General features: G+C 49.6%; 1 protein-coding gene across 2 annotated transcripts; it reads right to left on the bottom strand.

The window, feature by feature from the left end:
* Positions 1–509: 509 nt before the first annotated feature.
* BCL6 (BCL6 transcription repressor) lies at positions 510–19,971 on the bottom strand. 2 transcript variants are annotated; one of them, XM_054166360.1, is made up of 10 exons: positions 19,884–19,971; positions 11,051–11,089; positions 9,852–10,019; positions 8,322–8,543; positions 7,203–8,186; positions 6,428–6,609; positions 5,169–5,336; positions 3,629–3,759; positions 3,111–3,248; positions 510–707 (listed from the first exon to the last, which is right to left on the bottom strand). In XM_054166360.1, exons 3-10 carry the CDS (start codon positions 10,010–10,012, stop codon positions 564–566), a joined length of 2,130 nt encoding a protein of 709 aa, XP_054022335.1. In that variant the 5' UTR covers positions 10,013–10,019; positions 11,051–11,089; positions 19,884–19,971; the 3' UTR covers positions 510–563. The 2 variants fall into 2 exon arrangements, with proteins under 2 accessions (XP_054022335.1, XP_054022336.1); XM_054166361.1 differs by having other exon boundaries at positions 9,852–10,022; positions 19,884–19,959.
* Between the last annotated feature and the right edge of the window lie 7,558 nt (positions 19,972–27,529).

Here is a 27,529-nt window from a genome sequence, read left to right as displayed (position 1 = left end):
TTATTCTTTCCTTTCGTTTCACATAACTGGGAAAAACAAAACCCGTGTTATTTGTCTTATTTTTTTCCTCCTTTCTTGTGTTTTTCCACCTATCTGCACTATGGGTTTAGAGGCACTCCATCATGTGATGATTTTTTTTCTTTCTTTCTTTTTTTCTTTCTTTTTTTTTCTTTTTTTTTTTCTTTTTCTTTCATCTTTTTTTTCTTCTTTCTTTCCTTTTTTTCCTTTCCTTTTTTTTCTTCTTTCTTTCTTCTTTTTTTTTTCTTTTTCTCTTCTTCTTTTCTTTCTTTCCTTTTTTTTCCTTTCTTTTTTTTTCTTTCTTTCCTTTTTTTTTTCTTTCTTTCCTTTTTCTTTCTTTCCTTTTTTTTTTTTCTTTCTTTCCTTTTTTTTTATTCTTTTTTTTTTATCTTTATTTTTTCTCTGTGTTTTTGTTCTTTTTTTTTTTTTTTTAAAATTTTAAAGTGTTGCAAGTATCCTTTGGACAGCTTCTTCTTCTCCCGCTTCCCTCCCCGCCCCTGCTCCCCTGCCGCCCAGATGACCTCCTCCTGGGAAATCCTCTGCTTTCAGCATGCTTTGGGGAGCTCCGGAGGCACCTCGCTTGGAGAGATGCGGTACTGCACCTTGGTGTTGGTGATGGCCCCGTGCTTCTGCCGGAGGTGAAGCCGCAGCTGGCTTTTGTGGCGGAAATGCAGGTTGCACTTCTCACACTGTGGGACAAGAGGCAAAGGCAGAGGGTGTGAAATGCGATGGTACGGACAGCAGGCCTTTCCCTTCGGTCCTACAGCTGGATGCGTGCAAGCCAGCAGTGTGCCCAGGTGGCCAAAAGGGCCATGAGCATCCTGGCTTCTGTCAGAAACACTGTGGCCAGCAGGATGAGGATAGTGATGGTCCCCCTGTATTTGGCACTGGTGAGACTCGAATACTGGGTTCAGTTTTGGCTCTTGAAGAAGAGCCTTGAGACACTGGAGGGTGTCCAGAGAAGGGCAGTGAAGCTGGTGAGGGGTCTAGAGAACAAATCTTATGAGGAGTGGCTGAGGGAATTGGAGCTGTTCCTGTTCCAGTTTAGCCTGAAGAAAAGGAGGCTCAGAGGCAACCTTTTCACTCTCTGTAAATTCCCTGAAAGGAGGTGAAGTGGGGGTTCGTTCTTCCTCCCAAGTAACAGGACAATAGGAATTGGCCTCAGGCTGCACCAGAGGAGGCTTAGATTGGGTACCTGGAAACATTTCCTTGTTCAAAGCATTGTTAAGTATTGGAACAGGCTGCCCAGGGAAATAGGGTCATCATCCCTGGAAGCATTAAGAAGTCTGGATGTTGCACTTAGGGACATGGTTTAGTGGTGGACTTGGCTGTGCTCAGTTAACAATTGGACTCTATGATCTTAAAGGTCTTTTCCTACTTAAATGATTCTGTGATCCTGTGTTGCAGTCATTTTATCAGTAGACAAGGGAAAAGTGGGCATGTAGTGGGAGAAACAGTACCTGGGGGCACCCCATCCCAGGCTAGATGCTCAAACCAGCTACAGGAATATTTCTGCAGATGCTTTTGACTGCCATAAATCTGGATGGCTCCAGAGGGGTATTTAGATGATAATCCCTGCTCCAATTGCCTCTCTAGCAGATGGGAACGTTGAGAAAAGACTCAAAGAGTTGAGAGTCCTGAGGGCAGCAAGCAAGGTGGGTGGGCTGCTGGCTTGGTGCAGGTGGCACTGGCAGAAGACCCCAGAACAGCCTGTCTGCTCTTTTCTCTCATCCTCACGTAAAGTGGGCAGCTGTAATTTAAACCAGAGCTATTTGGAAAAGTGTGACTGTCTTTCAGATGGGATAGAAGGAAAGAAGAGCAGCTAAGATGTACCCAGCTTTGGCTGCACACCAGCACCTCCAACATAGCCACTCGTGAGCATCAGCTAATGTGTGAGAGTTGGATGGAGTATGAGGAGCAGGGACATAACCTTGGTGTGGGTTTTCCTAGTGTCAGTGAAGGGCATTGCATAGAATCATAGAATCAATAAGGTTGGAAAAGACCTCAAAAATCATCAAGTCCAACCTGTCACAGTATCACAGTATCATTAAGGTTGGAAGAAACCTCAAAGATCATCGAGTTCAACCTGTCACCACACACCTCATGACAAGACCATGGCACCAAGTACCACATCCAATCCCCTCTTAAACACCTCCAGGGATGGTGACTCCACCACCTCCCTGGGCAGCACATTCCAATGGCGAATGACTTGCTCGGTGAAGAACTTTCTCCTCACCTCGAGCCTAAACTTCCCCTGGTGCAGCTTAAGACTGTGTCCCCTTGTTCTGCTGCTGGTTGCTAAAGAGAAGAGACCAAGCCCTTCCTGGCTACAACCACCTTTCAGGTAGCTGTAGAGAGCAATGAGGTCACCCCTGAGCCTCCTCTTCTCCAGGGCAAACAATCCCTGCTCCCTCAGCCTCTCCTCATAGGGCTTGTGCTCAAGGCCTCTCACCAGCCTTGTTGCCTTCTCTGGACACGTTCAAGTGTTTTGATGTCCTTCCTAAACTAAAGGGCCCAGAACTGGACACAGTACTCAAGATGTGGCCTAACCAATGCAGAGTACAGGGGCACAATGACTTCCCTGCTCCTGCTGGCCACACTATTCCTAATACAGGCCAGGATGCCACTGGCCTTCTTGGCCACCTGGGCACATTGCTGGCTCATGTTTAGGCAGCTGTCAATCAGTACCCCCAGGTCCCTCTCTGTTTGGGAGCTCTCCAGCCACTCTGACCCCAGCCTGTAGCTCTGCATGGGGTTGCTGTGACCAAAGTGCAGCACCCAGCACTTGGACTTGTTGAATGCCATCCCACTGGACTCCGCCCACCTGTCCGGACAGTCGAGGTCCCTCTGCAGAGCCCTTCTACGCTCTAACTGACCAACCATGACACCAAGTGCCACGTCCAATCCCCTCTTGAACACCTCCAGGGACGGTGACTCCACCACCTCCCTGGGCAGCCCATTCCAACGGCTAACTGCAATTAGCCTACGTGAATGTCTTTGTCTCCCTACCCGCTGGGTTTAGCAGCATCCTCCCCCTGGCCCCAGGTGAGAGCCCTCACCACTAACAACAACAACAAGAAGCAGTCACTCACATGATAAGGTTTCTCTCCTGTGTGGATTCGAAGGTGGCTTTTGAGGGTCTGCAGATGTCGGAAGCGTGTGCCACAGATCTCGCAGGGGTAGGGTTTCTCTCCCGTGTGAATGAGCACGTGAGCACGGAGGTGGGCCACCTAGAAAGAGCAGCACTGGGTGAGGACAGCCCCAGGGATAAAGTCTGGGAGTGAAGGCATCCCACTGGGAACAAGGTTCTGCTTAGCTGGCTGTCTTATTTGATTGATTGGGTTCTAGCTGTGAGTCAAGGCCATGTGCTTCTCAGGTCCACTATCTCTGGTCCTTAACAGAAAATGGAGGAGAGGAGCTAAAACCAGCGAGCAGGCTTCTTACTAAGCTAAGATGGCCCACATGGACCTTAAGGCCCCTATTTATCCACAGAAGAGCTGCCCATGGCCCACCAGTCTCTTCTCCACCATGATGCATCACTATCCTTGGGCAGAAGGTCTGGGCATGTCCCACCCCCCCAGGCAGTGCAGGTCCCAGAGGCCACAGGTACCTGGACAAATCGGGCCCCGCAGGTCTCACACTTGTAGGGTTTCTCTCCGGAGTGGATGCGTGTGTGGGTTTTCAGGTTGGCCGGCCGGTTGAACTGTGCCCCGCAGATGTTGCAGCGGTACGGCTTTTCTCCTGCAGAGTCCAAAACAAAGAGGACAGGTGTGCTTAAGCCTCCATGATCCATGGCACTCCCCATAGTCCCTTCAGATGCCAGACCCCATGGCATGAAGTGCTAGCCCTGACTCCTGTCCCTTTTGGAGATGGCTGTGGACAAGAAGCATTGATTAGGACAGTTCAGCGTCTCCAGAGCAGGGTGAGCTCAGGAGGTACTTAAGCACTGCAGGTATTTGTTGGGGTTTTTGGGGGTGTTGGGAGCTGCAGCCTTCAGTGCAAAAGAGAAAAAAAACAAAGAAGAAAAATTAGGCAGCTTTGTTAGTAAGGATTAACAGCATTGCTCCTCCTGGCCCTGTGACAGTTGCTGTTACCTGCACCTCCCTACAGCCATCAGTAAGCCACACAGGGCCACATGGCTCCCTTCAGGCTCCTTGTAGTCACCAGCACATCCCATCTTAATTGTTCATCACCTCTTCAGAGGAGTGAAAAGAGCTGATAGAGTGGAAAGCCAAGGCACATTCACCAACACAGCTCCCAAGTCATTATTTGGTTACAGTCACCACTGCTGGCTCCAAGAAATGGGGCAGCTGCAAAAAGGTTTTAACTGGTTTCTTTAGGATGGTTGGGGATAGGCTTGATGGGGAGTAGGAAACAGTCATCCTCTATCCTTTTCTGTCTTTCTCTTTTCTTTCCAGGCTTTGATCCCACACACCCTTGGCACTTGTCTCCTTCACCAGCACAACCCTCCTGGACTTCTGCTGAGACAGGGGGCATTTATGTCTAATTTGGTGCAAGAGCACTAACTTATCAGCATGGACTTTTCTTCCCCAGCTGGTGAACTGGCTGTTGATATGCTAAGCATTAATAAAAGCATGAAAAAACCCAAAGACACACAAATGTTAAGTTTGTCAGCAAATGACTAAACCCTCAACACCCCCTTCCTTTCAGCTTCCATTGTGCTGCTTCCATCCATTAGCAGATCTTCCCATCAGTAGAGTTCCTGCCAGGCTAGACAGGATCTGGATTTCTAGGATGGTTTTTTGTTAGTCATTTTATTGGTTTGGGGAAGGGTTGTTTGGTTGGTTGGTTTTGGTTTGTTTTGTTTGGGTTTCAAGTCTATCACAAAGTAACCTGAAGACCACATATCTGCTTCCAGCCATGCATTTTGAAACAGTGCTGTCCAGTGCTTTATGGCAAAGGAGCCTGAGCTGCGGCCCTGCTGAGGCCAGTCACTGTCCTCCCCATTTCCAGGTTTGGTGCTGTGCCCAAGGACTCCCTGGCAGAGCTGAGAAAAGCACCTTGCTCATTCCATCAGGGACAGCAGGTGACACAGAGCATGAGATGCTGCACCTGGGACAAGCGCAGCCATAGATGCCCACATGGCCCACAGCCTCCCAAGCAAGTCGTCCCTGTGGCAGATGCTGTACCTGTGTGGACGGTTTTGTGGCTGGCAAGGTTTCCCTTGTAGCGGAAGGAGGCTTGGCAGCGGTCACACTTGTAGGGCTTGTCACTGTGGACTTGCAGAGAGTGTCTCTTGAGAGAGGCCTCCTCAGAGAACCGGCAGTCACACTCGTTACAGAAGAAGGCTCCGTTCTCTGGGAAAATGCAGAGGAGAGCAATGAGACGGGCACTGCAGGGGTCAGCTCCCCAAGGGGCCACAGGATGGGTTTGGGATGGTGGAAAGGGGCAGCTAGAGCAAGTGTTAGAACAGGAAGCAGAGTGCAGGTATTCACTGTCAGCAGCACTTGTACCATGTCATTACACCCTGATCTCCTTGTGCATACAGCAACATGCATAGTTTGAGAGAGCAAACTTGTCACTAGCCTCAGTGCAACACATTCTGCTTCCAAGAAGCCAGCATCTCACCTAGACATCTTTCAGAGAGGTCCTCAAAGGCTCTCAAGTTATCAGGCATCCTTTGAAGGATGGATGCTCAACTCTGGAGCAACTCCAGCACCTTTAGAGGTCTTAAACCTTTACATGTACAGATGTCTTCCTTGAGCATGGGAAGATCAGCAGCATCTGAAGTACAAGGCAGGCCACCCCAGTAAGAAGGTGCCTTACTTAAATGCTATGTGTAGCTTTGAGCATCACCACAGTGGAGTTTCCTCTGTGGATCTCTGCCCACACCACAGGTGACAACCATGCATTCCCCCTCCCTGAGCTATGGGCAGGTGAGTGCACAGATACTTGTCTCTGGGCTTGTGGAGTTTTGCAACAAGATTGCAAGCCTCATTACCTGCATTTCACCAGATGTGCACGCTGGGTTCCCTGATAACAAAGATATCATGACAGGTGCATGAGACACTATCTTGCCCAATCCCCATTAGGGTTATTACATCTGCCAGGCTTGTTCTCCTGTGGTTCTGGTGGGGTGGGGTGCACTGTATTTCCTGTCTTTGGCTGTCAGGTTTGCAGCAGATGACTAACTTGCTGCTAAAGGTATCTGGATGGTGTTCAGGAAAGGGAGGAAGGAAGCAATTCCCACATGCATGTGTCCCTCACATACACACACACACAGCTGGTCAGCCAGTCACAAGGAGACAGTAAAGCACCTCGGGATCCACCAGCATCACAGACAAGTGTGGCTGACCGTTTGGACACAAGACACTGGGTGAATGGGTCCCCAGATTGCACAGCCCCTTGCCTGCTGACTGAAAAAAGTGACCAGGAATGCAAGACTCACCACAGCTGGAATCAGAGTATTCAGACTGGGTTTCCCCCATCTCCTCTCCAAAGTTTGAGCCAGGGGTATGAAGGCACATCTCAGCATGTTGTGGGGACTGGCAACCACAGGAGCTGCACTTTGATGAATGCATATACAGTGGGGATTGCCCTTCACTGCTCCGAGGGGACCCATCCCGGGACCTGTGGAAGGACAGCAACGCACAGAGCTGTGAGATGGCTCCTGCTGTGCTTGAGCTATCAGGACCTTGTTTGCACCCTCCCAGACATGAGGCATAGCCATGGTTTTTGGGGACACTCTTGTGGCGAGATGCACAGCATAGCCCTGATCAACAACAGGTCCCTGAGCCTCAATCCTTCAGGTCCCCATTGTCAAAAGACCTGAAACCTCTCTAGGAACATCCAGGTCCGGAGGATAGCATATGTAGGTAGTTTGGCCATTCCAATGTTTACACCCAAACAAAAGTTTGAGGCATGCAGAGTCTGGTGAAAACCAGGCTGGGCAAATCTAGGTTCCAAAAAACCAACTAGGATTGTCAAAGCGAGCCAGAGATTCCTGACCCAATGTTCTCAATTCCATCACCAGTCCAGGCTGGCACCGCTATGGTGGGGACAGCTGATATCCAGCTGATGTCACTGGCAGTGCTCCATCAAATGCAGAGGCTCCCACCTGCTCATGCCCAAACTCCCCAGCCCAGTGCTAAAGCTATTTCAAACCCTTGCCAACTATGCAGGGAGTCCTGTCTCTTGTGGACAGGGGGAGGAAATCTTCTCACCTGTTAACGATATTGTTGAGTCTGCTTGCTTGTGGGATAGTAGAGTCTTCTCCATTCACACTCATCTTGGTGGGGGATTGCACATTGAGATGCTCCGGCTCCATAGACTGCTGGCAAGTAGACATGGGCATGTAAGTGCGAGGAGAGAGGGTTCCCATCTCGTTCTGGTCAGCATTGTCTTGCTTGGTGTTCTGATTCAGAGAGTTGAGGACGATGAATTTGTACTTCTTCCAGTTGCAGGCTTTGGGGTCTGTGGGACTCTTGGTGAAGAGGGAGCTGGAGTTCTGACCAATACGGGCATTCTTGCTGCTGCTGGACTCGGTTGGCGAGTTGGGCTGACAGTCTGACTTCTGGGGGCTTTGGGGGCTGATGAGTCCCTTGCGGTCCAGTGGGGTGTTGGTGGGCTCAAAGTGCTGACTGATCTCATCCTCTGAAGAGTTCCGCTCCTCCTCTTTGGCCACTTTGTCACAGGAGAAATAGGAATTGTTCCGGATCGAAGGGACAACAGGTTTGGGGCCAGAGGCTACGCTGTAGTGCATGTCACTCCTGGCTTCTTCAGCAGCACCTTCTTTTGGAGCATAGATGGTAGCGTGGCACATGTTGGCAGAGATGTCGGTAATGGTTCTCATGTATTCGGTGGGGATTGTCCTGGAGCTGTCACATGGCAAGATCCTCTCCTTGGGGAAGGCACCTGCCCTTGAGAGTTCAGAGAGAGGCATTCTCATCTCCCGCAACTCATCATCCACAAGGAAGCTATTTAGAGGGAGAGGGCTGTATCCATGGTAGGAAATGGGAGATCCAGACAAACTATTGATCAAGCCAGGGGCAAAGGCCCTCCCGTTGCAGAGGGACCCATTTTGGAGAGGCATGCCATTCTCCGAGACATCTCTGCTCCGATAAGCCATCACCTCTGGGTGGCTCAGCATCCGTCCAGCCAAAAACTCTTCTCTTGGGGTCTTCACAGCAGACACCATCTCTGCTTCACTGGAACCAGGCAAAAAATGGAGACAGAGTCATTTGCAGCTCCTAAGGATAAGTTTGCAGATACTTTGCCAGTTCTTCCCCCTCCCACCCAAACACATCAACTTAGGCTCTTCAAAGTTCACTCATGGTGCTCACCTAGACTTGACAAACCTTCGGCAAGTATCAACCACATGCTCCATCTGCAGGTACAGTGCTGTGGCCATCACAGCCATGATATTGTTTTCCCTCAAGTTCAGGCGTGATGTATACATGAAGTCCAAGAGGATACAAAACCCTTCAGGGTTAATTTCAGGGTCTAGGTTAATGACATTCAAGTTGCACTTGAGCTGGTCAGTGAAGATGCTGTAGAAGAGGCCACTGTAGAGAGGAAGCAAGACAAGCATTATGACAATTCAGAGGGGGGAAAAAAAGGAGAATTTATCTGAAATCCCTTAGCACAGAGGGGTTTGTGAATGGGAAGGGAGGAGGAGGCAATTACAGAATTTCCTGAGCTTCCTCCCTATTATCAAACTTGGTTTCTCAGCTTAGTAAGCATCTTCTGCACTGCACTTTTCCTGACTGGAACAGCCTGCTTTTAGATCTCACCTGCTCAACAACACCCCCCCCCCTCCACTGCCTCCACTCAGAAATTTCCTTTTTGGTTTTCCTTTTCCTCTTACTGTTCTTACCATCACTCCATTCCCACTGTGATTCATTTCTATCAAAAGCCTCTTGTGGCATCCATGCTCAAGAAAAAGAAGAAAAAGAAAAAAGAAAAAGAAAAAGAAAAAGAAAAAGAAAAAGAAAAAGAAAAAGAAAAAGAAAAATAAAAAGAAAAAGAAAAAGAAAAAGAAAAAGAAAAAGAAAAAGAAAAAGAAAAAGAAAAAGAAAAAGAAAAAGAAAAAGAAAGAGAAAGAGAAAGAGAAAGAGAAAGAGAAAGAGAAAGAGAAAGAGAAAGAGAAAGAGAAAAAGAAACCCCACAAAACCCAAACCAAAACACTGAAAGACAAAATAAAAAGAAAAAGGAAATGTTGGCAATACATTTTGCAGATGTCTTAAAAGGCAAACCTTGGCTTTTCCAGATATTTATACCTTGTCACTAGGAGACCCTGGAATGTATCTGCTGTAATTCAACTGAGCAATGGTGGGATGTTAATTAGTGCTCACTAGGAACTAATTCCAGCAATCCTAGGGAGCTGGAATTTCAGACCCCAAGAAGCTTGGGAAAGCAAACAAAACAAAAACAAAACTAAAACTAAAATAAATTAAAATTCAAAGGTGGGTGCAGTCAACAGCTTGGGAGCCAGTTAGGAATAGCTCTAAAAATAGCAGCAGCAGAGGACACTGCAGACACAGAGGACTTGCTCACCCCAGTAAGCATCCTCTCCTCCCTTCTCCTATCCTGTCCCTGAAGAGCATTTGTACTCTGCCTTCAGGGATGTGCCTCATGTCTGCTGTACTCCTGATTGTCTGCATGGGCTGCATGTTGGCAGCTGTGGGCATGCAAGGAGGAGAGAGGTGTGGGCACTGCACTGAAGGCAAAAGCTCTCATCTGTAATCCTATTACAGGCACGAATTTCTTAGCAGACCCTTTCAATTCTATTACTCTGCCTCCATTTTCCTGTCTGTAAACTCCAGGAGCCTCCCTGGGACAGGAGGGTGGGAGGGACAGGATCCAGTTCTCACCTGCAGGCCATGAGGACTGTTTTGTGGGCTCTGAACTGCTCACGGTTCACAATTATGACAACATCGGTCAGGATATCCCGGCTTCTAAGGCGGTTGAGATTGAGGAGGACATCGCTCGCGTGGCGAGTGAACTGGATGCAGCTGTCTGCTGGCGAGGCCATCTTGAGTCTGCTTGAAACAGAAGCAGAGGGAAGATGGGAATGCAGAAGCAGCCAGGCAAGCACCCTAAATCCAGTGAAGAAACAGCTGCTACTCTAGGATGTGCTCAGATGGCCAACTGCTGCTGGTAGGGACAGCAGCAGCTCCTTGGTCCCAAGGCAAAGAGCCCTGCACCACGTCAAGCACCTGCCAGACTGTCCAGTGAGGTCTCCTGGTCAGCAGCGAGACCTGGCATGTCTCAGACCCACCCAGCAAGCTGGCAGGTGAAGGCAGCCAGACCCTCCTACCCTCCTGAGGATTAGCTAACCAGCTCCTCTTTCTCTCTGCCTCGCCCATGGCGGCTCCACCCCAGCCCACTCCTCCCACCACCTCCTGGGTTAATCTCCGTAACACTCCAAACACAGCTTCCTAGCCTTCAGAACTTCCTCAAGAGCTACCCCCCTCACCTGTCTGCTGATTGGCTGGCTGTAAATCCAGCGAGAGAAAGAAAACAAGGCTTAAAGTCCCAACTGAAGCTGAAGGATTTCAGCCCACAGTGGATCACCAGCCCTCACCCAACAGCAAACTACTTTCCTGCTCCCCAGTGTCCGCTCTGGAGAAGACCTGTCCACAGCTTCCCAATGAATTCATGGTGGCAATGAGGAGTAGAACTCATCTAACCTGCTGGGCTGCTACCCATACCACAGCCCAGTCTCTCCCAGTGAGCAAGGCTTGGGTTAGTTGAGGAGTATTTCATACGAAGCCTTCCCTCTACACACTACCTGTTGACCCATCTCAAAATCTTTTCAACTAGCACCCAGGAGAGCCCACATCTCCCTGTGCCTAAAGTTAGGGCTTGAATATGCATCTTCAGTGTCAAATTCCTCCATCAACCCCATCCTACAACCTCAACTTATCCTCCTTCCTCAGCAGCCTATGAACATACAGCAGCTGCTCCCCTGAAAACAAATGCCAAATGAGACTGGGTTTCATTCAACATGGTAAAGGAAGAGGGGGGGTGAGAGCCTAGGAGGGGAAGCACAAAATTTAAATTTACATACCCAATGCCTCAATTCACAGTCCAAAAGTTTCTTTCGAACCTACAAATAAAGCACAAGAAAACAAACGCCACATTAGCCAGTAATGATGAATGGGCTGTGGCAGGACACAAGTCTGCTGTTTCATCAGTTGGATAAAAGCTACAGATAACAAACCTTCTACTCTCCAGTAAGGGTAACATTTGTTTCTTCCGGTACAGTACATTCTTATCACAACCACAGGCTTTGAGAATCCAATCATAGCTTCTTCCACACCCTCTAACCCAAACCATGGGCGTATGCCAAGGCGATTTTAATTTCCATGACTCAGGAACTTAAAGGCAGGTGGGGAAAGGAAGTCAAGCGAGAATTTTCTCACCACTTCTTTTGGAGATAACTCTTTCCCTGCCAAGGCTGAATTCCTGGCCAGTGCCACATCCAAGACTGATGCCGTATTCCCAGCACCTCATTAACAGGTGACTTACACTCAAACATCTGCTGCCACTTCACTCAGAAACCTGGAAAGAGCCTGAATCCAGTCCACCGAAACAGCTACTGCCCTTCTCAGAATACCCACACGCTCCAACCACCAGTGAAAACGCCCTGGGATGGGACTGACGAACAGCCTTGGGAGGATATGGGCGTCAAGTACCAGAGCGACTTGGCCAGCATCGCATAGGAAGCCAGTGGCGGGGACGGATGACGACCCAGAACAAATGCCTTCCTCTGGCTGCTGGAAAAACCTTCACCTAAACCACAAGCTTTGTTTCCAGTCACTGACATCACAGGCAGTGCAGCTGGAGCAACACAACAAGGAAACCCAGGAGTTAACCACCTTCCGGAACTCACACTACTATTCCTAAATTCACTTGAAACCAGCAGAGACAATTGACCTGGCACCAGTGCAGGAAGAAGGTCTTCGGCAGATGCTCCAGTGGGGGGGATACATGCAATAAGTAAGTGAACCAACAAACCCCCAAGATGATCATCACACTATTTGCAGGACCAACCCCCCAAAAATTCAATGGTGACAAAGACAGCCAGCACTTGCAGAGAACTTGTCCAGACCTTTGAGGACAAGCATCCCCTTCCCTTTGCGGCAGATGTGCAGATAAGGAGCCCAAGTTCCCCTCAAGTCCCCAGAGACGCCAGGGTGTGATGAGGAAGTGAGATTTAAGGCAAGGTATCACATGCATAACCCAGAGGGTCTTAGAGCCCCATTCTAGCCATCAAATGCATATCTTCAGAGCCACTCTGAGGCTGGCTAGCTTAAAACTTAAAAGGAACATGCAAAAAGTGACTCATTTCCCAAATACTGCAGTCTCTGACCTTTCTGCACATGCTCACTACCAATCACAAGCCAAGAGACTCACACATCTGTGTGCCCATATGAGTGGATGTATGTTTCTGGGGCACCTGGGCAGCATCCCGACCTTGGGCACACCAGCAGACGCACTCCCGGAGACTGTGACCGCACTGTCACAGACGTGGGGAGGTGACCAATCAAAGTTACAAACTGCAGGATGAACTCTGCGCCCCCAAGTAGTACCACGTGAGAAGTTGCTGTAGTCACCAAATTCCCTTACTCACAGAATTGCAGGGGAAACATCCAGATTCCTCTCTCCCACGGCTGGACCCCAGCACAGTCCCCTCCTCACCCTCCCGATTATCCCTTCCCTGTGTAGTGCTGCTGCAACACCCACGGCCCCAGGTGGTGGGCAGGTGCATCCCAAGCAGCTCCCCGCTGCAGTCTTGCAAAAGAGAAAGGGACCTTCCTTCCCCTCACTGCGCCGAGCCCAGTTAACCCTGCCCCTCCCAGGCTCCGCATAGCACCAACTCTGCAACCCAGCATGGGAAGATGTCCTGATCAGAGACCAGCAGAGGACAGAAGCAAGGTGTAGAGATCGGTGGCGGGGAACAGAGATCACTGCAGCAAAATACGGTCTTCAGCATCCACACCACCCTCAGGGTCCACGGGGCTCTCCCAAGCTCATCTGGGACCAGAGCAGCACCCCAACCCTACCCCATCCAGTTTTGCTGCCCAGTACCTTGCAGGTGTGGGCTCTCCGGCAGTCATCAGGATTGCATGCCAGGACTTGCTAAGCCCAGTGAGGAAGGTCTGGGCTAGGCACAGGGCTCATTTAGGGGGTGGCCACATGGGACTGCCAGGGCTGCTGCCTTCCAGGAAGGCTGTGGGTCTGCCCCGGTGGTTCAGGGAACGGCCCTTTCCCTGCCGGCACCTCCCCGAGAAAACCCATTCCTGGAAGGGAGCCCAGGGCTGGCTCTGCTCTCCCCGCAGCCAGCTCAGTGAGCAAAGTGAGGGTGCTCCTGTGTGTGGTGGAACCCCTCTCAGCTCCACCCCATGCAAAGGGGAGACCCTCACAGCTCCCTCACCCTAAGACATAAGGAGGACCAGGGACTTTCCCCCTACCAAATCCATCTTTCTGCCATGCACAGGGAAAACATTGCATCCATTCACTCTCCCATCCACAGGGAATCCCTTTTCATCCATCCTTCTCTCATCCTGTACAGTGGGGACTTCCTTGATCCCTTGTTCCTCTTTGCATGGGCTATATCCTGTGGTCTTTGCTCTCTCCCACCCGCTAAAAGCAGTCTGGGGGAAAAGTCACCCTCCCTGGGCCCCAATCTCCTACCCCTCCAGAGCCTGCAGCGCCGACTGCCTCACATCATCCCGGAGGGGTGGCTGGGTGAAGTCTCCCTTCCCCATAGCTTCATCCCACACAGTGCTCTGAAACTGCCCGCCCAGGGGAAGCTCCATCCTGCCCTCTCCTTCCTCCTCCGTCCCAGCATTCAGCAGGGTCCCAGCCCCACAGGAACATCCCCTCTGCCTGCCAGGGCACGCTGCCAGCTGCTTCTCCACCCTGCCAAGCAATGCCTGGTTTCTCCTGAATAGGAACCAGAGAGACAACCAAGAAAATAGGGTGGTGTGGGGGCATCCCTGGGACACAGTCATGGGGGCCACAAGCCACAATGAAGAGGATGCTTTCAGCTGGGGACACACAAGCACCCAGCTCAGCTTTCCCCACGTCACGCAGTCAGGGGGCACTGAGCGTCCTTTAGCTGTCACAGCAGAGTTTTATTAATTTAGTAGCTTCTGCTTGGCGTCTAGGCCAAAACGTGGCTGGGTTAATAATAACCCAAGAAGAGACCCAGAGAAGTCCTAGCACACTTTGCCAGCACAGATGAAAAGCAGCAACACTAGCGCAAGCCCTGTCGTATTTTCCATCGTACCCCTCCGTGCGTGGACTGCACTGGCTCTATCGAGCGGCCTCTGCTAACTTTCAATCCGATCCAATTTCCTGCCAGCTAACAAATGTTTCTAGGAAATGCAATACATTATCTGGACGGGTTTATTATCAGCCTTTGGAACCAGGAAAACTGCATATTTTCTTGAGCACTGCAGGGAACTTTATAGTTTGTACTTCAAAAGAGAGTTTAAAAGGATTGCCCTTGAAAGCTGGCCCAGCTCAAGCCTCTGCATTGTTTTGGTCTTTGCAGAAGAAAACGCAGCGGAGGGGAGGGAAAGCGCACAAAAGCTGCCTCCAATGTTTTCCACTGACAAGGACTCCCCTGACTTCTACGGAGCCAAGCTCTGACTGAGAGGCAGGAGCAGTGCAAGCCCTTGGGAAGTGAGGAGTCAAGCTTTCTTCAACATTTCAAACGACCCCAGGCAATACAGCACATTCATTTTTCAAGGGAAGGCAGAATCCTTGTCCCAGACAAAGTCGAGGGAGCTACTCCAAAGAACATGGGACAGACACCAAGCCCAGACAACACCGAGTCCCTGTGCCGAGATGCCGACCTGACAGTGAAGTGCAGCTGGAGGACAGCTGAGCCAGGTCCCTGGCCCGGCTGGGCTCCCAGGTGGTGTCCCATCATCCCCCTTAAATCAGCAGCTGTCCCTTCCCTATCTCTGTCCTCCTGGGGCTGAGGGCGGCACAAATCATTCTGGCAGCATGGAACTGTGTTGGCACCCCACCTGGATGGAACAGGACACATGCAGCCTGGGGTCCCTTGGCCAAGGGAGAGACATCCCCTCACCACTATGTTTAGACAAACAGGTTTACAAAGACCTGTTTCAGGGGGTGCCCGGTCCCACAGGACACGTTCTTCAGGACCTACTGCCCTGCAGTGTGCTTGTTGCAACCTCTTCACTCCACAAACGAGGGTCCCACATTCCTCATGGGTACCCAGTGTGCAGCCTAAAGGCAGCACACGGTAGATTTGTAATTGTCAGCCATTGCATGAATGCAACAGAAAATTATTCAGTAAGTTTGCTTCTGGAATCCTAAAGGTAGCACACTGACCAGGAGAAAGAAGGGGAGAAAAACAATACAGCCTCATGATTTTCCCCTTGTCCCAAAGCTCTTAGCTCTTCCTGTTTTAGACGTGAAACCTACTGTGATTGCTTGGGTTTTAAAGCAATCCTGAAGACTATACACTTGCTCTTATTTAGGGGTGTGTGTCTTGGCTGCCAGCATCCTGCAGCAATGGGAACACACAAAGTCTAGCATGGATTTGAAAAAAGAAAGGAAACACAAAAAGCAGGGAGGACTACATTTGCAGTCTAAATTTACAGTCTGAAGGAATTCGCTGGTCAGATGCTGACTTTTGGATACTCCTCTAACCAAACTGCAAACTGTGAACTCCTGAGGTTTGCCAATGCCTGCTGTAAACATGGAAACCAAGTGTCACTTTTTGCCAAACAGAAGAATGGTTTAAAAATAGACCTAGAAAAGAATACAGGCACTCGGTGTACAGAGCTCCTGTTTATAGACTCCTATGCTACCATAAAACGGAGCAAGAGGTTATGAGCACGCAGGCAACTTTTCACCAAATTTAGATTTTACAAACTTCTCAGAAATCTGAAAACAACATTTCTGGCTCCAACTGAAGCAGTAAAAGCTCTTCATGTGGAGTTCACAGCCCCCAAAAAACTGGCATGAAATGGTTCTTCAACCTCAATGCCAGAAATACATGAGGCTAAGTAAGCTGCCCGGTTTAAAAGGAACCTACTGGTTAGAACTCAGCGTTACTCATCTGTAGACTTTGGAACAAGATTTTCTTTTTAAGTTGTATTCACACAAAAAAAGAGAGGACTCCCATCTCTGCTTTTACAACACAAGGCTGCCTCATGAATTTTTGCTACCTGTATTTGTAATGAGGACAACATTACTGTTTACTGAAAACAAACAAGCAAACCAACCCCACCAAGAAAACTCGCAAACAAAACACACAAACCCATAGAGAATTTCTACACGTTAATATTGGGCTGATGCCATAGGGGGCTCAAAGCTTCCCCTCCCAATACATTAAAAAAAAAAAGAAAGAAAGAAAAGAGAAGAAAAGAAAAGAAGCATAGCTTTATAATATATCCTAAATTGGGCAGCAATTCAAGGGCAGATTAACACTGCAACTCGGAAAGATTCTCACATGTGATTTCAAGACCAGACCGAAGAGAGCTCCATATGGAAATGTCAGTGACATTAATAAGCGCTTGGTTGTTTCCAATTATGCTCCTTAAGTAAGTTCAGTGGCATCCAGAGTTTCCTCTGTCACCTTCTTCCAAGCTGGCAAGCATTTTTATTATTTTTTTTTTTTAATTTTTAATGTTATTTTTATAACGAGCGGTTAATAAACACGTTCCCACTGCCCGGCGGCACCGGCCCTGGCCCCAGCCCGGCCGGGCGCAGGCAGCGCACACGGCACTAGATGGCACCAGTCAGCTTTGCTGCGGGAGCAGTTTTTTCCCCTTGGAAAATAAAACACCCCAACCAAACCTGGAAAACATATAATTTTGTCGATGCAATTCTGTTTCTCTTAAAACGCGTCTGAGTGACATTATTTTTATGAGCTTTTCCAGCCTTGTTTTGAAAAACTTAATGTTTCTGCTGGGTTTATTTTTGTCTCATCAGGCAGCAGGCTGAGGTCCTCCCAAGCACTACAAACAGGGATGTCTGAAAAGTGTCATAAAGACTTTGGACTGATTTAATTTTTTTTTTCCTCTTTTTTTTGGGGTGGGATTTGTAAGAATCACTTCTCATTCTGACTTCTTCCTTCACAATAATAACTAACCAGTTAGTTCCTCTCCCAATATTGACTCAGTCAGAACTGAAGGGGATTGGGAATTGGAATTGAAATGCATCCCAAGAGATCTTTGATCTATTTTGCCAGTCAAAATTGAATGCTCAGAGATGAAGTCCTTTCTTACTGGAACAATGTAATAATCCATTCTTCTGGAAAATTGCTGGACACCCTTTGAATATTTTAATGAAGATTGTTTCATGGGGCAGAAATTGCCATCTATAAACGAAAGTTTTGAAACTTGTGATCCTATTGCTAGTAGAAAATAACACAACCTCAGATTCTGCCTCTCCATGTACCTCTGTAAAATATTTTAGGTTTCACCTAAAATATTTTAAAAGCAATTTCTGAACGGTAAACTCCCCCAAGAACTGCAGAGAGAAGCCTGTATTTGCTCTTAAAGCACTTACAGTATAAACCTTTGAAACAATACAGCAAACGTGGTTGTTTTTTTTTAAAGCATTTAAAACCTCAGGAGAGGAATCAATAAGCATCCCCAGATCGAACGAGGGCCTGATCCTATACCCAGCCCTGCTGACACTTCCACTGGCACAGGTATGAATTTGGCCCCAGAGAGAGATGTCGGACCAACGCTGTGCTTCTTGCTCAGCCTCTTACGTCTAGACCCAGTCTCCTTTTGCACCGATCCTGCGCCTACTGAAGTCAGTGGAAAAAACTAACCCGGGCCGGGTTTGTTTTTGTTTCTGACTCATGATTTTAAGCCCAGATTTGCCTCTTCCCTGGAAATGCAACAGGGGGGTCAAAGGCAGCTTTTTAGGCACATCTGAGAGGCCGCCGAGGATTTTTCTAAACAAACGTCTTGCTTTCTGTTTCCCTCCTTCCCAAGAGGCGATTTCATAACATTTCATACTGTGACTTTGCAAACTAAAGGCGGGGTGTGTGTATGGGAGGGGGGGGGGGGGGGGCAGATGGCGAGGCAGAGGGCTTGGGGGGTTGGGGGGGGGTGGGGGGGGGGACTGCCGAGAGAGGTCGCTGCCGCCCGACCACTAAAGTTTTCATAACAAAGTTGGGCTTTTTCGGTTTTGTTTTGTCCTTTTCTCCCCCATCTTTCTAAAGGAGGGGGTTAAAAAATAATATATACACAAACACACAGCTAACCAATAAAAGCATTCTCATTTCTCCACCCGCTTTTGGGGTGTTTGGGGAGCTGGAGGGAGGCCGGGGGAGGACTCAGCGTCGCGGGTCGGGCGCGGGGGTTGCGCGGTTCCCCGCGGCCGGTCCGCTCGCTCCAGGAATAGCGTGTGGCCAGGGGCCAGCCCCGCGGCTGTCGGCGGCAGATTTACGAGCGCCTGTCGCCGCGCCAAGTCCGCCACGGTAGTAAACACAGGGGAAGGGCTGCGATGGGGGCAGCGGGCGGCTCTCCCCGCCCCGCACCCGGGACCCCCATCCGCTGCACGGCTGCACTCCACTTTTCCCGCCGGCCGCCTTCCTCCCGGCCGTGGACCCCTCTCCTCCCCGCGGGGTGGTTGTTATTATTATTTTGAGCCCTGCGTGTTGCTCTATACACTTTATCTCCCCTTCCTGAGCTTTGCGTCGCGTTTTATTTCCCAGTCGGCGAAAGCCCGTGGTGGCCGCCCCGGCACGCACCGTCGAGGCGAGCGCGGTTCCCTCCCGGCCCGGCGCACCGTCGTGCTCCGGGGCCAGCAGCCGGCGATGGCCGAGCCTCCCCGCGGGCTCCCCCACTTCCCCGGACAGAGAAATGCCGCAAGTCTTCTCCATCACCGCCCGCTCTTAGCCCGGGGCTTGACAGATCACGGCGCAGCCCCGCCACAGGTTGCAAAACGCACCAGCCGTTTCGCAGTTGCATCGGGGGCCGGAATAACAATAACAACGATATATTAATGTAATAATGAAAACAGAGAGGGAGGAGGGAAAACGATGCGGAGAGGCCGGAGCGGTAGTACCCGGTGCCGAGCTCCCGCGCTGCCGCTAGCCCCGCTCTACGGCGGCTTTGTGCGGCGACGGAACAACAACAGCGACACAACACGCACAGGGGGCGGGGGGGGGGGAACGAAAAAAAAAAAGGGGGCCGGGGGCCGGGGAGGAGGGGGGGAGAGAGTGAAGAAAAGGGAAGGGGAAAAAAAAAAAAAAAAAAAAAAAAGGAAACAAAAATAACACACCCCGACCGAAGGATCCAGCCATTGGGAGCCGACCCCGAGTCACGCAAAACACCCCAAGCCCCGCGGCCGCGCTCGCCGGGCGGCTGCAGGTGCAGAAGAGCCGCCGCCGTCCTCCCCATCCCCACCCGGCCGTCACGCGTGCGGGAAAGCCAATAATCCCGGATCACCGATAATCCCCGGGAGAGGACGGGGAGGGGAGACACTCCCCCCCCCTCCCCTTCCCCTACCCTTCTACACCGTCCCAGCGTTAAGACATGCAGACACCCCTATTTTTCACAGCGGGGAAGGAAAGGGGGTGTGTGTGGAATTAAGTAAATAAAGCACAAAACAATAATTAACATTTAGGAGAGAATAGGAAGAATAACATTGAAGGGATGCCGGAGCACCTGCCGCGGGAAAGGAGGGGAAGGGAAGAGGAGGGGAGGAAAAAAAAAATAAATGGGTAGAAATATATAGAGGCGGCTCCGCGCCAGGCGTCGGAGCGGGGCAGGGAGGGAAAAAGAGGAGGGAAAAAAAATGGAGAGGAGAGGAAAAAAAAAAAAAAAAAAAAAAGAGCGAGCGAGAGAGAATTAAAGGGTAAAATCGGCCGCGGCAATAGAAGCAGCAATCACCTGGTCTCCGGGCTTTCCTAGAAACTCCTTGCATCACCACTTCTAAGAACCCCAGTTCTAAGAATCAACAGAGCCCAATTCTCGGAATTTGAGCTGCGGACTCTACCATCGCGGTGAGCACGGGGAGGGCCGCGGACCTCCCCCCTGCGCTTCTTCACCGCCGCCGCCGCCCTCCCGGGTCCCGCGGCCCACCCCGCGCCGCCCGTTACGGGTGGAGCGGTGGGGGGCGCGGGACCCGGGAGGGCGACGGCAGCGGCGAGGGTCCCATCGAGTCGTTTTCCCTTCATCAACCCCCTCCCCTCTCCCCTTTCTCAATGGTCTCGTCCGGGCGGCCGGGAGGTCACGTGGCCGGCGGGTGCTGTGTGTGACGTGGGGGCGCGGCGGGGTGGTGGCGCGCGGCCGCGGTGCCGGCGCGCGCGGCGCGGAGCGGAGCAGCGACAGCGGCGGCAGCGACAAGCGGGCAGCGATCGGGGGGTCCCGGGTGCAACGCCGGTGCAAACACACATCCCACCCCCCCAACACCCTCCCCTGTCCTCTCCTGTACCTCTCCGAAAGAGAGAGAAAAGGAAGAGAGATGGAAAAAAAAAAGCACAAAACCGGCTCTTAGTTTTTTTTTGTTCGTGGCTTTTTTTTTTTTTTCCTGCTTTTTGCTTTTGGCTTTGCTTTTTAAAAAACTATTCTTTATTTTTTGCGTTAAATTTGGGGCGGGGGGGGAGCACTTTCGCGTTTAAAAAGCAGCCCCCCTCGTAAAAACAGTAGCCCAGCGAGCAAAGCAAAGCCTGGAATCTTGCTGCATTGCACTGGATTTTTGCAATTTTTTAATGTTTTGGGTTTTTTTCCTCAACCAGGGTTTTTGTTTTTAGCATATTTGCAAAGAGCCACTCTCAGCTCACGGCCTCCGACGGGATTTACTCTAGGGGAAAGATGTGTTTTTTTTCTCAAAGACTTCCCCTTCCACTCCATTTCCGTTGTTCCTTTTTGGTTTACATTTGTACTTAATTTTTTAATTATTATTATTTATTCCTTTGCCAGGATTCTGCAGATCCAACCCAATTTTTTTTTTCTCTCTTTTTTTTTTTTTTCTTCCTTTTAGCCATTTTTTTTTTCCTTTTCCTTTCCAGGACTCTGCAGTGGTGGGTTCACTCTTTGTAGCTGTTGTTGTTTATTAATGCAAAATAACCTGTAAGTCTGTAAATACTCTGCTTGTACGGAAATGTTGCACTGTGCCGGGGATGCGAAACCGCGTTGGTTTTTCTGCAAGGGGTTTTATTTCGGCACTTTGTCTGTTGCTGGGTGAAGGCCTTTGCTGGGAGGTGCGGGGTGGTGGGGGAGATCATGCAAAGCCTTTGCAGTCCGTATCTCGGATGGGTTGTGCAGGGGCTTGCAGAGGGAGGGAGCCGGTCACCCCAGCCTTCCCCGGGACCTGTATGGAAATGTATTGCCCTGTATGTAAATCCCTCGAGATTCTGCCTATCCCCCAGCCTTGTGTATTTATTCCGAGCGGGCCTGCTGCGAGGGTTTGTTTGTCTTGCGAGGGGGGCTGGGGGGGAATGGATCAGCAGATTGCATGTCTCATTTCTCTTTCCCCATCGGTTTTTTGGACTGCGAGGCGTGGTGGCAGGGAGCAGGGAGATGGCATGCTCCGGGCTGCGATGGCATTCCCGGGCCCTTGCAATTAACAGAAATTTGTTTATGAGAGTAACCACCGCGGGTCACAGTGCTCTCGGTCCTCTAATGCAATTGCTCAGAGCTACTGATTCAGCCACTGCTGAGCCCCGTCCGTGGAGCAGTCACCTTGGATGCAAAGTCCCCGGGTGCTGCTTTTATTTTGATTTCTCAGTTGAGCTCTTGAACCAAAATGCTTTAAAGCCGGGGGAGGGGGAGAGAGGATTAGGAAGAAAGTCCTTCTGCTAATGCGACTCATCATTAAAAATAGCCCGGTGACAAGACAGGGATGGTACTCCCGAGACACTTGAGATGGTACAGATATGCTGGAGAGATGGCTTTCCTGTAGTTAAAATGCAGTATGTAATTCCCGGTTAGTATGGGCAGCTTGAGCTGTGCCACTCCGTTCCCGGGCAGGGAAGGAGGCTCCCGGGTGTCTGCAAGCGGTCAACAGACAAACAGACACAATAATATGAACTCTGCTCTACGATTTTGATATTTACTGTTTTGTTTTGTTTTACAGCAATGTAATTAAAATGAAGGGGGGTTGTAGAGGGGAGGTAGATCTTTTCTGTTTGTCATTTCTCCGCAGCGTATGACGCTTTCGCTTTAGCCAGAGCCCAGCAGAGCCCAGCGCCTGTAGGACGGGACGGGACGCTCCGGAGCAGCAAGAAGGCTGCCGCTGGGGGTTCTTTTTTTTTTCTGGTAGAGGCCTGAGGTCGAGCGCGGCTTCTGTCTAAGTAGCACTTTTACAGTAGAGATTTTTTGCTCTTCCTGGCCACTACCAAGCTGGGCTTGCATCAGAGTTTCCATTCTAACCCTCCTCGTTACAAGGACGTAGAGAGCCGCCACCAGCATCCCCTTCATGCTGGGAACTGGGTGACCTGGGCACCTTTTCTGCTCTGGTTTCATACTTTCTCTGCCCCTGGGTCTGTCACCTGGGGCCTGGCTGCAGCTTCCCAGAGGTTTCTGCCACCCGCCCCCACCTCCCACTGCCTCAATCTGCCTCCCAAAAGCAGCAGCAGCAGCAGTCTCTGTGGTCCTCACCAGAGACTTTGGGGTGCCAGGGATGAGGCCATTTCCCTGGGACCCGTTTTCTCCACCAGCCAGAGGCATCAGTGCCAACTGAGGCCTTGTCATCCTCTTCTCTTGCCTGTCTCATCTGTGTCCCAGCTCTGGGCACCAGCTTGGCGGTCACTGGTGGTCGTGGTGGCTGCCAGGAGGACAGGGCAATGACATCCCAGCAGGATGGCCTCCCTTGCTAACTGACAGCAAGTGGCTTTGCTGTGAGGGGGAAGGTGGTCCCACAGTGGGGAGGGTTACAGGGGAGCAGAGGTGGTTTGGAAGCCACCAGTAGCCCCCGTGTTGACTGCAGGACACTCTCCACCAGTCTTGTCCTCAGAGTGGCCCCTGCACACCCCTGAGGTGCCTCTGTGGCACGTGGAGGGGCAGCAGCTGGACCCTGCTGTGGGAAGCTGCTGTAACCCAACTGGGGGGGGGCAGCCACACCTCCCTCCCACCTCAAAAAGCACCCTTCACCCCTGCAAAGAGCCTTTCAACCCAGACAGGGGTTTGAGCCACAACATGCTGCCCTGCAAATGGATGGTGATGCTGGGGCAGGAGTGATGCTGATGGAAAACAGTCCCCTTGGGGTTGTCAGGGCCATTGCTGGGCACACCGGAGTGCCTCCAAGAAGCAACAGTGGAGGCTGGAGCAGTGCTGGACGTTGCTACAGGTGCCTTGAAACCCCTGTGGAGTGTCCCACTCCAGCCTCTTCATTTCCCCCCACTCTGGAAAACCTCCCTCGATGAAAAGCAACCCCTCTGCCTGTATGTTGACGTGTGGGGCATGAAGCAGTGTGAAATTACTGAGCACTCCATGAAAGCCACAGTTTGGCATTGATGTTCCTCAGAGCTGAAGTTGCAGCCTGGAAGCAATGAGAGCCCACCAGGGTTTGGGTCATCCTTCCTAGGGGACATGGAGCGGGTTTTTACGCAGCATCGAGGCCAGTGCATATTTTTCCCAGGTGAACTGCACCTCTGGAAAGAATTGCCTCATCTTTTACAAAATACTGTTTAAACAAACAGTGCCCCACTATGATTTTTGCTTTAGAAATTAACTCCTTCAGGCCACAAGGCTTACCCATCCCAGTGCAAAATATCTGCCTGGACTTCTAAAGATACACAAAAGAAAGGGGGAAAAAAAGGTGTCTGGGAGAGAAAAAATTCAGCCTGAAAAAAATTCAGCCTGACAGGCAAGAGCCTGTAAATTGCTCCCCTTCCCCATGGCAGTCGAGCATGGGCTGTGGGAGCAGCCTGAGCGTTTCAGAACTGGGTGCCACTGCATCAATGTTACTTAAAAGGAGTTTTGTGCATATTAATGTGCATCCACCGAGGCCAGGCTGCATGCTGCACGGGGACAGCCTATTCCCTGGCTGAGTTGAACTATCTTGTTTTCTAATCTAACCTACTTTTTTTTTCTTTCTCTTTTTTTTTCTGTTGTTTTTTTTTTTTTTCTTTTTTCTTTCTTCCTCCTTTCTTTTTTGTCAGAGGTTGGTGCTTTGCAGGAACCTGTTCTCGGTGCAATCTCAGAGCATTTTGTGGGTGTCTGATTTCTGTAACACATTTTGGTTTCCAGTATGAATGTAATGTACAAAGAATATCATGACACTGCTCTAGGTGTACGTGATCTTATCTACCTGACATTTAGGGTTTTTTTTAACTGTCCAATTTACCTGATTTGCATAAAATTCACATGATTTTACTTTTTTTTTTTTTCCTCCTTTTTTTTCATGTATCATCATAACAAACTACTCAGGTTTACCAGGCTGTTTTCTGCCTGTCAGCATGAATGCGGCGTCCGTCTCTCTCCTTCCTATTCCTCCCCGAGAGAGGTTGGGGATGTTCAAGGTAGCACTCGGAGGGGACCGGCAATCCCAGCCAGCCACTGAAATCCTTAATAACCAAATGTGTACAGTTTCACTTCCAAGAAAACAAAACAGCTGAGCACACATCCCATCCGGTTCTTGTTAATTTAAATAGACGAGACTTCTTTTTATTGATAAGGAAACTCCTCCGGAACAGCCCCCCGGATCCCAGAAGGCTCCCCCTGCCGCGGACGTCCTCATTACAAAACAAGGCCGCAATTAAAATAAACTCCAAGAGCTAAACAAACTGCTGCCTCTTGCTGGTCATGTGTTAGCTTTAGCCTTTAGTGCAGAACAAAATGTTTTCCTGGGTATCGGAAGAAGCATGGGCTCTGGCTGGGAGGAGAAGAGGGAGCAGCAGCCGGGCGCATGGAAATGGCAGGGAGTGAAGTACTGCGATGCTCATTGGGGCTCCTTTTTCTTGCTTGCTTTTACTTTCTTATTTCCTATTTTTTATTAAATACTTATTTTCTCCTTCCCCCCCTCCCCCCTTTAATTGGAATGTTTGTGATCTGACTCGGTCCTTACTGTGAGGGAAAAGATTGGAAGTGGAAAAACTTTAATGTTGTGGCAGAGCCTGACTGTTCCAGCACACCCCAGGCACACCTGATTGTACCTTGCCCCTGCCCAGTCCAGCTCCCAGTCAGTCTACAGACCCCTTGCCCATCGGCAAGCTCCCAGTCCAGTTTGTGTTGCTCCTAACGTGCCTCATGCAGAGGCTTTAGGTGTCTGTAGGTAGTGATGGGCATCCGCTACCATCTGAAGCTGGACTGATACAGCTGGGGGGGGGGGAGCTGGCACAAGACACCCTGGAGGATGGGACCAGTGGGATGGAGGGACAGGTGGAGGGAAGGACAAGCGAAAGCTGTGGAGGGGCATGCAGGCGGCTGGCCTGCGGTGCCTTGGTGCAGCAATGCGGCTCCCCGCTCTGCCTCAGAGCACGTTGTTGCCTCCATGCCACATGCAGACGCCCTGCCTGGGATAACGAATCGCACTCGGACCAAGACCTGCGAGAACTGCTCTGATGATGGAGAGCTCTGCATTCATGCCATGCTCAGATGAAACCCCAGGATAATATTCTTGTAAAATTGCCCAGATAACTGGCATATCTTCTTGGCTCTCACTGCCAGGAGACAGTGCAGGCTTGCCTGTCAAAAATGGCTTTCCTCCCACATGGGTGAAGGCCTGTCTGCCTACCTAATTCCCAAACACTCTCTGTGAGTAAACATCAGTTACCATGGGGTGCGTAAGGATCGTCCCTGTCCCACTGAGCACCTCCAGCCCCATGCCATCTTTGCCACGTCTTTTATTTAAAAGGGAGACTTCCACCAGAGGTTTTCCAGCTACAGATGATTCCCTCCCACCCTTCCCCTGTCTCAAGCAATTTTTAACCAATTATGGACCAAAGCCTGGCACTGTCTTGGTAAGGCTGTGCTGGGCAAGAACCTTCTGGCCAGGTATGTGGTGGGGGACCCTGCACCAGGACATCATCCCCACCTCGCTCTCTCTGTTTGTCCCCAAACCTTGTTCTCCTGACACCCATGAAAACAAGAAACGTGTAACCCGTGGAAGCTGCAAATCCCTGGCCCACGGCTGAGTGGTACCACTGACCTCTTTCCTTTTCAGCAGATCTGTCAGCTTTCAGCTGTCAAGATTTAAAAATCCTCAGTAACTCCTACAGATACTTTCCTGATAAGGAGTTATGCTGAGGTGGTTCAAACCAAATGCAAGTTACTTTGTTGGGGGGGGGGAGTAAATAAAAGGCAGAGCTTGCTTTGGATGGTTAATAGTATTATTTATTACTCTTCTGCTTTGGAGAATCATGCAGATCCGTGATATTAAAAAATCAGAAGGGAGCCTAAGAAGAAGGATGATGCCTCAAAGTTTTATGGGCACGGGCACATTGAAATTAAAAAAGGATTTGCATCAATCCCACTAATTTTGAATCAGGCCTCTAAAGTCCAGGCTAAACCAGCCCGGGTTGGTTGTTTTTTTGCAAGTAACTCCTCGGACGTCTCAGCCAGCAGAGTGCTACGGGAATTTTAATTTCTCCCTTCAAATAAAGCACCGATGTATTTTTGTGTGTGTGTTCTTTGATGTGATCTGTACCGTTTTGCTCACCGAAACCCTTTGATTTAGACTTAAAGCCTTCAAGTAACTGGATGAGAGGGTATCTGGAAGTAATGGTGAAAATGCTAATTGTTTTGTTTTGCTGCCTCCTGAAATTCTTTCATTTCTCTGTCCTACCTCTAAAAGCATGCCTGGCAAATAACGAGCTGCCTCTGAAAAGGATTCAATTAAATGTATTGCCAACAGAATATTTGATTATTTTTTATACTACTAGTTACAGTGTTAAATAATATATTAGTTGATTTATAGCCTGCATTTAGGTATGACTATGAATAGCTACAGCAAAACCCCAGAATATTCGTGCAAAAAGGGAGGGAGGGAAGTTTGGTTTCTGGGGTTTAAGATTTCTTTTTCTTCCTTTCTTTTTATTTTTTTTTTTTTCCTCCTCGTCCTTCTTATTTGAGTTTCAGTTTTAGGGCCTAAAAAGAATCGGATTTTCTCCTCTTTTTCTGTTATTCTCAAATGCTAAGAATAAGTCAGCTATTTTTTGAGGCAAAAATTCCCCCGAGATCTCTCCCTGTTTTAAATAATTAAATATTAAAGGCCCGAGGAAGAAGCAGGCAGCTACTACAATATGGACATGAATCGAAGGGGATATTTATTTGCATAGGTAGATGGCAAACAGGGAAGGATCGATCCCAAAGCCATGTGGAATTGCCAGTCATTCCATTACAGTGCTGCAAACAGATCATTGCCTGGAAGAACGTAACTCTTAATGTCCTAAATATAATTTAGGATTATTTTTATTTCATCTCATAAATGGCAACTGTATTTTTTAATTCCTATGAAGCAGAAATGAAATGTCCCCCAGGAGTTGTAAATTAAATTCAGTTGTTCCCCTCCACCCCTCCTGTTTTATTTAAATTTTTTTTTTTAATGGATATTTCTTTCTTTCTGTTTTATTTTTTCCTTTTCTCTTTTCTTT

This window comes from Dryobates pubescens, chromosome 13 (genome assembly GCF_014839835.1).
Source record: "Dryobates pubescens isolate bDryPub1 chromosome 13, bDryPub1.pri, whole genome shotgun sequence".
NCBI classification, from domain to species: domain Eukaryota; kingdom Metazoa; phylum Chordata; class Aves; order Piciformes; family Picidae; genus Dryobates; species Dryobates pubescens.
This window is presented reverse-complemented; position numbering and strand designations above follow the sequence as displayed.

Excerpts from the sequence above, each read along its gene's own strand:
- BCL6 (XM_054166360.1), bottom strand. The coding sequence starts at position 10,012 with ATGGCCTCGCCAGCAGACAGCTGCATCCAGTTCACTCGCCACGCGAGC. Across the intron at positions 8,544-9,851 it reads ACAGTCCTCATGGCCTGCAG|TGGCCTCTTCTACAGCATCT; the intron begins GTGAGAACTGGA and ends TCCTCTCTACAG. Across the intron at positions 8,187-8,321 it reads CGAAGGTTTGTCAAGTCTAG|TGAAGCAGAGATGGTGTCTG; the intron begins GTGAGCACCATG and ends GCCTGGTTCCAG.